The following is a 9,472-nucleotide window of genomic DNA, read 5'->3' on the forward strand; positions in this document are numbered from 1 at the left end:
GCTGGTCTCCTTTCTGCACTTCTGTTCTGTTACTTCATTCCTGGTTTAGTCTTTCACTTTTATGGGATAGAAATTACAGGAATTTCTTCTCTCATCCCAGACTGTTTGTGTTCCCTCTTTGTTTCTGCTCTGTTTCACACAGTGGTGATTCTCCACATGTGCCCATCCCACACATCCACACCTTTTGTAAATGTTTCTAGTTTTACCTCAATTAACAGATTTAAAAAGTATTATCAGTAAAGGGCTTTTGGCTTCGTGTTTTCTGGGTGTGTAAGTTGATTAAAGTTTGCAGTGTATGCAAATGCAGTTATTTGTTCCTTTCAGCTATTTCTTCACAGTGTGTTTGGCTATCGAGGAATAGTCCTGTTTCCCTGGCAAGCCAGGCTTTATGATCGAGACGTGGCTTCTCCTGTCACAGAAAAGTAAGGATTTGTTCTGCTGTCTGTGCTGCTGAACTGTTACATTGATATTTCATATTGGGTTTCTTGGTTGAGGTAAATGATCCTCTTTAAGGAGGATAATGGTGTTGGGTCTGTTCTGTGTGAGTGTGAACTGGAGGAGAGGTGCTTAAAGAAGAGACGTTGCATGAATGTTAATTTTGTGTTCATTAGAGATGGGATAAAAGTATGAAAGAAATTTAAAAATTCATACTCCTGGCATTATTTTTAATAAAACAAAACCTTATATTGATTTTTAATTGGGGAAAAATTGCAGGCTGCTTCCTCTGTAGAGTTGGATTTGTCAGCTGCCTCCCCATGTCCAACCCACCAGTTCATCTTTCTCGTGGGCTGAGTCACTGCTCACTTCTCTCCCCTCTTCCATCCGTTTCTCCCGGTGTTGGAGGCGTGCCGGGCGCGGGTGCCTTTGGGGTCGGGGAGGAATGAGGAGGAAGCAGAGAGAGAATCAGGGGGTGGTAGAAATGCCCATCCCAAACAGGAGGCTGGAGTGAGCAGGAAGAACTTGTGAGTCGTCTGAAAACAGTGTTCTGACAAACCCTGATTGTCATCTCAGCTTCTCCATCGTTGTGTGGGTGGGTGACATGAGGTTTATTTGGAGAAAATTGAATTATTACAGACCATGAAGTCTGTTTTTAAAAAAGAAATCATTATTGACAAATGTGCTTTGTCCTGGTAACAGCAGTTCTCTGGCTGTCCTGTGCTTCAGCTCAGTTCTCTGCTTTTCTCTTTAGGAGTGAGAACGCAGCAGGCCATGGTTCCAAAGAGGTCAAGGGCAAAACACACACTTACTATCAGGTGCTAATAGATGCCCGGGATTGTCCACACATAGTAAGTGACCAATAATCTGGTATTGAAACTGAAACACCTTCTCCTGGATGAATGTTCTAGATAAACACATACTGAGAGAAAATGGCCATGATGGCTACATTGATTGTTTAGACTTTTAGGACAGATTTATTCTTCAAGTCATATATTCCCTGAGAAAGATAGTCTGGAATGTTGTATGACTGTTTTCTGGATCATGTTTCCCCTTTCCAACCTCCCCTCCTCGTGCTGTTGGCGTTCCTGGTCTGTTGCCCACAGGTCGTTATGAACGTGGGTTGCAGCACTGAAAATGCTCCTCACTTGTTTGAATGGAGAGGTAGTCTAGAGGAGTTAAAAGGAGAGATGTTCTGGGTTAAATAAAATAAACTTTGCACACTTTGGAAACCACAATATTAAACTGAAACGTGGCTGGAAACTGGCCCACGACAATCCACGTGATAAAACATAAACCTCCCTTTTTCTCAGTCCCAGAGATCACAGACGGAAGCGGTGACGTTCCTGGCGAATCACGATGACAGCAGAGCCCTCTATGCCATACCAGGTGAGTAACGTGCACCTGCAGCCTTGGTGGAGGTGTGGATGGCCAGGAGGTGAGGTCAGAGGAGTCACCCACAGTCAGCTTCTGCCTGTGGAGCAGCAGGACCCGCAGGACATTCCTGTTGTGGATCTGTCTGTAGTTCAGGGCTGTGCTGGAAACAGCGGAGTGACTGAAGTACGTGAAGCCCTTTTGGAAGTTGGGCAGACTCTGCTCACACGGGTGTGTCTGCTTTGAGACACAGATCCCATGCACAGACCCTGTTGCACGTGGGCTATTCTATGTTATTATCAGGACAGCTGCATCTCCTCTTGTCCTGTGCATTTCCTGCCCCAAGTCCTCTTGTGACAGCGCGGTCACTTTGCAGGCGGGGTGTGTTTATCAGAGGAATCATTCTGTGGAGAAGGGTCTCAGGAGAACGCTGACAAGGGTTATTACTGGCCTGTTTCCTCCATTCTTGCTTGTGGTCATGTTAATAGCTTTGCCTTCTGCTGCCACAGTCCTTTTCTTAACCTCTCACTAGTGTGATCCATTTTTCTGCCAGGAGACTTCTGAGCTGCTCTTTGCTGGAGAAATTCAATGGCTTTTGGGGTTTCTTTTTCAGGTTTAGACTATGTAAGCCATGAAGATATCCTTCCCTACAGCTCCACTGATCAAGTGCCCATCCAGCACGAGCTCTTTGAGAGGTTTCTCATGTATGACCAAACAAAAGGTAATCTCTGGCTTCAGAGGGAGCTCTTCAGAGCCAGACACTTGGGGTATTCTGTACCAAGCACCCAGAATACATTATCTTAGATACAGTGTAAAAATCATGGTCTGGTTTGGGCTTTGTTACACTAAAACCTCCTTGAAATAATTTTTGTAATTATGTGAAAGGAGTTGCTGTGAGGGGAGAGCACTCTGGATACAGTGTGCCTTTCCTCATAGACTCCCATCTTCCTCTCCCCACAGTTCCCCCGTTTGTGGCCAGGGATACACTGTGTGCGTGGCAGGAGAAGAACCACCCCTGGCTGGAGCTCTCGGACGTGCACCGAGAAACCACAGAGAATATCCGCGTCACCGTCATCCCTTTCTACATGGGCATGAGGGTAGGTCTGTGTTGCTGTGTTAGTTCTGTGATCTCCATCACTTCTATGCTGTTCTAAGTCCAGTTTACTGACTGGAGGTACCTTCTGCTTACTGGAGAAGTGGCTTTTTAATCACAGTTGTGATTTCATTGTCATCATGTCCAGCAGAAGTATGAACATGAAACTGTTTTGTCGTCCATTTTTTGGAGAACAGCTCCAGCAACTTAGGTTTTGCTTGTTATTTGTAGGATGGGAAATACCCTGTACTGTTCTGCAGAACAGTGTTAGCAAGATATTGAGGAAGATTTTTAGGAAGGCTTGTGGAATGGACCTTTACTGCCTCAGTCACAGATGGGGGTGTGTGTAACAGGCGGCACCAAGGCCACTGCCCTATAGTGACAGACGTGTCCGTTATCCTGCCCAGGGGTGAGGTGCTCTGGGTGTCTACCCCTGTTTCCTGGCTCTGATGTGGGTTAGAGGGTTTGGTTAAAGCCTTCTGGATTTAGCTGATAACCATGTGCTCTTTGTAGTGTAAGAACTTCACGTGGACCACCTAAAATAAAGAGTTCTAAGTGGGAGGGCTGGGAATTACCGCAGCAGTTTGATTTCCAAGTCTAGACGAGCTCAGCTGCTGGAGTCTGTGTCATGGCAGGTGGATGTTTTGGTGTGAAATTGCAGCTTCTGTGAAATTGGTGCCCAACTGATGTTTGTCCTTACCTGGTCAGAAAAACAGGTGCCCAAAGGCGAGGAAACGGGTGTTTCTAGATCTGTAGAAAGTGCGTAATTAACATGGAGATCAACCCTCCGTAGTCACAAGGTCCTTGCAAATCTCCCACCTCATGATTGCATGTCTAGAGCAGAGCCAGTGCCAGCAGTAACTGAGGGAGTGCTTTGGAGAGCAGCTGTCCCTGTGCTCACGTGAGCTGTCTGCGTCAGTCTGGCACGGAGCGTGAGCCCCTGTGCTGTGCTGTGCTGGCAGCTGAAGAGGTTTTGGTGCTGAGTGTTGAAGGACAGCTGCTAAAGTCTTTTGTTTCTCTTGACAGGAAGCCCAGAATTCCCATGTCTACTGGGTAAGTGCCTTTTGTTTCACCAAGCAGCTAAAGGGAAGGAGTTTATTTGCTGTGGCATCATTGCTGCCTGATAAGCTCTGAGGGAGAGTAGCCCTTGCCTGGCAACTGTTTCCCAGTATGGGCTGCGGGTTATCGACTGTTGGCAGCTGATTCCAGTTCTTAACAACAGCCTTTCTCCTGTCCAGTGGCGCTACTGTATTCGCTTGGAGAACCTTGACAGCGAAGTGGTACAGCTCCGAGAACGGCACTGGAGGATATTTAGCTTGTCTGGCACCTTGGAGACAGTCAGGGGCCGCGGCGTTGTCGGAAGGGTAGGTACCGGGTAGCTTCTTTTGGGAAGTGCAGCCCTTTGCTGGAGTCCTCTTGTTTGAGTTGATTTGCCAGTAAATTGCTTAGTGGGCAACAGAAAGAGATGGAATAGAAAATTGGCAATGAAAATAAACCTCACATGAGCTTTTCAGCTGTTGTTAGTAGCTGTAGTAATACTGAAACTTCACACTGAGTGTTAGAGAATGATCCTAAAGGACTGGGAATGGGAAAACTGGAATAGTCTGTGATTCTGGCACTACTCTCTGGGTGACTTGTTTGCTGTGTAATTGGTAGTGATGCTCAGGTGTGGATCTCTTGTTTTTCTTATAACTGTGTAAATTTCCTGTTGGTGCCTGCCTGTGGAGAGATATTAAGATCTGTTGCTGATGCAGAGTGATCTCTTGTCTTCTCAGGAGCCAGTTTTATCCAAAGAACAGCCGGCATTTCAGTACAGCAGTCACGTCTCCCTGCAGGCATCCAGTGGTCACATGTGGTAAGAAGCACTTATTACTGCAGTAGTGGTTTAGATGTAGGACCCCACAGCGCTGAGCTGGGACGCGGTTTACAGTCCGGAGTTACAGCTGAAAGGTGGGTGGAAGTGCACTGGACTGGATACATTTGATAGTTAACATTTTTATGAGCTTCTCTGTAGCAATATCCCAGTTAGTGATAAGAAGATCTGTTGATTCTCTGCACCAAGAGAGGTTCCAGGCTAATTTATCCTCCTTCCCTGGTCTGTGCTAGACGGGACTTACTTGAAGCAGTTCTCTGTCATCTTCTGCTCTGCTCAGTTTCTGTCCCTGTCAGTCCTTGGTGCAAGAGGCAAGGCTTCCTGCTGGTGTTTCCCTAGGCTGCAGGGATGTGCTCACTGGTATCCTCTCATTTTGGAGAGAGCTGGGCTTTGGTTCTGTGAAACTGTGCAGTTCTGTGTCCACAAGGAACTGGGCATTAAGGGTTATTCCCAGTTTAGGCCAGATAACACCTTCAGCCTACTGGTGTTTTAAGTCCCCTCTTCTCTAACTGCAGGTAGGAGAGTGCTCAGCTGAGTTGTTCTTTTCCTGTGCTGCAGGGTTAAAGCAGTTCCTCTGCTCTGCATTTCAGCTGAGTTAGTGCATTTAGAGTCAAGAAATGCACAGCCAGCTCTCACCTTCTGTACAACAGGTCTTTCTGGCTTGCATTTTTTAAGTAAATCTCTTTTAAGAGTTAAGCTGCCTTTGAGTTGGGAAAAGCAAGAGAGCACTATAGGATACACCCTTGTTTGCCACGTTAAGCATTTTGAGTTGCCTGAATGCACGCCCTGGGGAGCAAAACCAGCTTGGTTGTAGTTTTTCCATCTCTGCATGCATCCTGGAGAAAGAAAAGGAGACAAAGGTTCTGCAGCTCAGAAGTTGCTCAGCTTGACTTCTAGTGTTCTATTGTCTCCTTTCCTTCTCGAGCACCTGTTAATTTACCTCCACAATCCTCTTGCCCCCATGGCATGTTCTGCAGTGGAGTTGTTTGTAGTTCAGGACAGTAAACAAATTGTTTTGTCTGTACAAGTACAGGCGGATCCAGTTCTGAAATGCAAAGCAGAAGCTATTCCAAATTACATCTGTGATGGGATTTTGTGTTGTCTCAGACTTCTTACCCAGTGGAGCTTCTGCCAAGAAACACGAATCTGAATTGAGGTGGAATCTGAATTGAGGTGGAATCTGAATTGAGGTGGAATCTGAATTGAGGTGGAATCTGAATTGAGGTGGAATCTGAATTGAGGTGGAATCTGAATTGAGGTGGAATCTGAATTGAGGTGGAATCTGAATTGAGGTGGAATCTGAATTGAGGTGGAATCTGAATTGAGGTGGAATCTGAATTGAGGTGGAATCTGAATTGAGGTGGAATCTGAATTGAGGTGGAATCTGAATTGAGGTGGAATCTGAATTGAGGTGGAATCTGAATTGAGGTGGAATCTGAATTGAGGTGGAATCTGAATTGAGGTGGAATCTGAATTGAGGTGGAATCTGAATTGAGGTGGAATCTGAATTGAGGTGGAATCTGAATTGAGGTGGAATCTGAATTGAGGTGGAATCTGAATTGAGGTGGAATCTGAATTGAGGTGGAATCTGAATTGAGGTGGAATCTGAATTGAGGTGGAATCTGAATTGAGGTGGAAGTGGAATCGGTTTAGTTCTGTCTCCTGTGGGGTGGGAGTTAGGTAAACACCGCTGCAGATGCGTGGAGTGCGTTTACCTCCTGGAGGCTCCAATCACGACATCTTTATTCAGGAAATGTACATTAGAGATGTGATGTAACCACCTAGGAGTCTCTCCATAAATGAGTCATCTTGGTGGGCAGATGTTCTTGCTGCTGAACTGATGTTACTTGCTGCTGGACCGGCCTTGCAGATGCAGCCCCAGAGTCACTGCGCAGAATATGGAAGAGCTCGTGTCGTGCCTTCTAGCCGATGATTCCTAGCAGTGTTTGTCCCTGGCCTCAGCGTGATCTCTGCCATTATTTTGCAGGGGTACTTTTCGATTTGAGAGGCCTGATGGCTCCCACTTTGATGTCCGAATCCCACCCTTTTCTCTGGAAAGCAACAAAGACGAGAAGACCCCCCCCTCCGGCCTTCACTGGTAGAGCAGACCGAGTGCCGAGACCCACAGAGACCCGTGTGTGTTGTAGACCTTTGCCTCCCCATTATGCTGCAGCCAAGAACACGGAGCTTTTAAACATTTTAAACCATTTTTGTTTTAACTGTTCTCTAACGGGGAGGCTTTTTTGAACTTTAATACTGGCTCTCTCAGGCTACTTGTAAACATAAGCTGTGTTACAGTTAACCCTTCCCTCTGTGGCATCTGCTGGGGTTGGAGCTGGGGGATGTAGATCTGTGCTGCATCAGAAGACTGGCCTCCTCAGCAGGCCTGGACCCTTTCCAAAGTGTTGTGAATTATCTGTGATGTGAGGTTTCTCTAATAAACTGGCCCTTCCAGTTGCAACCAGTCTTCCTTTATAAACCAAGGCCAAGGCTTTGCATCCAGCCTGCCCCGGCTTGTTGCTGCTCCCTCGTTCACGTGCAAAGCCGAGTCAGCCCAGACTTCTTGCCGCTTCAGAAGGCAGCAGTGAGGATGTTGTAGGGAGCAGGAAGGTGAGCTCAGCCTCCCTGCAATGCAGCTGCTCTCTGGGATTTAGCCAGCATGTGGCAGAGCAGCCTGTGAGCTCCACTCCTCGCTGCGCTGCCGCTCTGGGCTGTGCCCTGGAGCCTGTTTAGTCGGAGAAGAGAGCGCAGAGCGGGGGAAGGCGAGTTGGTGGGTGGTGCTGAGCTGGCTGCCACAGTGTCTTGTGTGTGGAGAGTGTTGTGGTGGTACAGGAGAGCTGAAGGGGGTCCTCCCCCTGCAAGGGCTTGCCTGGCCGCAGGGATGTGTGTCCCGGCTGCTGGAGGACACTTCCCCGCTCACGCTGCGGCTGTAGCTATTTCCTCGGCAGGTTCTGCTTTGTCAGGAAGAGCTTGTTTGAACCTGCTGTGCTGCCAGCCACAGCGAGGTAGTGCTTGGCTTTCTGCTCCTGCTTGCTCGGCTCAGCAGGTTGTGATTTGTTTGTTTGTTTGCGTGGAGGGCCCTGCAGAACCCCGCAGGTCAGTGAAATATCTCTGAGCTTCCACAGACGTGTGGATCTGTGGGAATTCTGCTTTTACACACGAAGGGCCCAGTCCACAGCACAGATCAGGAGTTGGCTCTTTTTCCAAGCCAGAGCAGCTCTTGGCAGCTCTGAAGATGGCAGAGCTCTAGAGAGACATCACACCCACCTCTGTGGTGGGTTCCTTCTGGCTGTCCCTGGGTTTCTGGGGCCAGATTTATGGGTGACTGGCAGGGGCAGAGGGTAGTTTGCTTTGTGATAGGAACCTTAGGCAGAAAAAGCTTCAAACCTTGCTCCTTTCCTTGGCTTTACTTAAATGACAAGGTATAACTAACTCAAAGGACTGTTGTTTTTCTTGATTCAGAAATATTCTATTTATCCCTTCTCCCCCTGAGTCCTCTCTGAGCAGCCTGTTCACATTTGGCTCGGCAAGGCAGTGCTGTGACAGTGCTCTGGGCTGAGGGACAGCCAGCAGTGGGTATCTGTACAGAGACTTCATTACTGCTGCCTAAAGAGTGTTGATCTGTCACTGGTCTCTTAATTTTGTCTTCCTTCCTGCCAGGTAGGACATGCTATCTACTTTGCTTTTAGACTTGGAAGCTTTAGCCAGCCAGCCTGCTTTTACGGGTAGAAGAGGATCTGTAAGGAACAGCCACAGCTGCCAACCCCACGTTGCCGCTGTCACGCTGATTTCTTTGCAGGAGGAAAAGGGGGGGATGACACCTCGTGTTTGGAGGCAGCAGGGACCTGTAGGAACCTGGTTTTTCCCTCCTGTGCATTTGCTCAGTCAGGATCAGAGTAGCAGCTGCCCAGCCTCTCCCTTGAGTTACCAACTACAGCTTTACTGGCAGTTGCAACACCATGGTAAATGTTTAACCCTATTGCTCAGCTGCCCGTGGTTCTGGGGTGCTGTGGACCTAACGCTGCCAGTAACAAGCAGAGAGAGTCAATACTCCTGAGTGACAGCGTGGTCCTGGGGTCAGGGGCTCTGCCAGCACCAGGCAGAGCAGCTTTCACAGCTGCGAGGTGCCTGGGGTGTTTGCTGTGACGTGCCACCGGGGCAGGGTACAGCTGAGGGTACGGACATTCCTGGCTGGATAATGATTGGCAAGAACTGAAGTGCCCAGGCTGCTGGTCACAAATGGAGCTGGGACAAAGCACCCGGGGAGTGCAGGAATGTTTCTGCTCCATCAGTCTTTGTGGAGGGGGCAGAGCCGAGCCTGCCCTGGGCCGGGGTGCAATGCTGAAGGACCTGGGAGGCTTTTCTTCCATTGCTGCTTCCCCCAGGAGCGTTTCCAGAGTGTGGGTGGGCTGCTTTCCTCTCGTGTGTAAATACCTGTACAAAGAACTACTCAATAAACTCTACTTCCTATGCTGCAGGAACAGCTGTTGCTCCCGGCTCTCATTGCCCCTGTGGTGCCCATGGGCACCTGTGATGGTTTCACTGTGACAGTGTCACTGGGCTGGCACTTGGCCAGCAGCCAGCACAGCTGGGCACCCACTGCCCCCCACCCCCAGGGGATAGGGGAGAGGATTGGGGGGCAAGGGTAAGGAGACTTGTAGGGTCAAAGAACAGTTTAATAGTAGAAATAAAAGAAA

At 48.4% G+C, this 9,472-nt stretch overlaps 1 protein-coding gene across 1 annotated transcript in view; it reads left to right on the plus strand.

The window, feature by feature from the left end:
* The window catches only part of POLDIP2 (DNA polymerase delta interacting protein 2), a gene marked incomplete at its 5' end in the record, with an annotated part of 7,747 nt that extends 511 nt beyond the window's left edge, over positions 1–7,236 (plus strand). Inside the window, 9 exons of the mRNA XM_010175098.1 lie at positions 325–422; positions 1,190–1,286; positions 1,749–1,824; positions 2,423–2,530; positions 2,770–2,906; positions 3,929–3,955; positions 4,141–4,266; positions 4,678–4,757; positions 6,763–7,236. Of these exons, the coding sequence (XP_010173400.1) occupies positions 325–422; positions 1,190–1,286; positions 1,749–1,824; positions 2,423–2,530; positions 2,770–2,906; positions 3,929–3,955; positions 4,141–4,266; positions 4,678–4,757; positions 6,763–6,877 (864 nt within the window). The remainder of the gene's footprint in view (positions 1–324; positions 423–1,189; positions 1,287–1,748; positions 1,825–2,422; positions 2,531–2,769; positions 2,907–3,928; positions 3,956–4,140; positions 4,267–4,677; positions 4,758–6,762) is intronic.
* Positions 7,237–9,472: the final 2,236 nt, after the last annotated feature.

The sequence above is a fragment of the Antrostomus carolinensis genome, unplaced genomic scaffold (genome assembly GCF_000700745.2).
Source record: "Antrostomus carolinensis isolate BGI_N321 unplaced genomic scaffold, ASM70074v2 scaffold40519, whole genome shotgun sequence".
In the NCBI taxonomy this organism is placed as follows: Eukaryota; Metazoa; Chordata; class Aves; order Caprimulgiformes; family Caprimulgidae; genus Antrostomus; species Antrostomus carolinensis.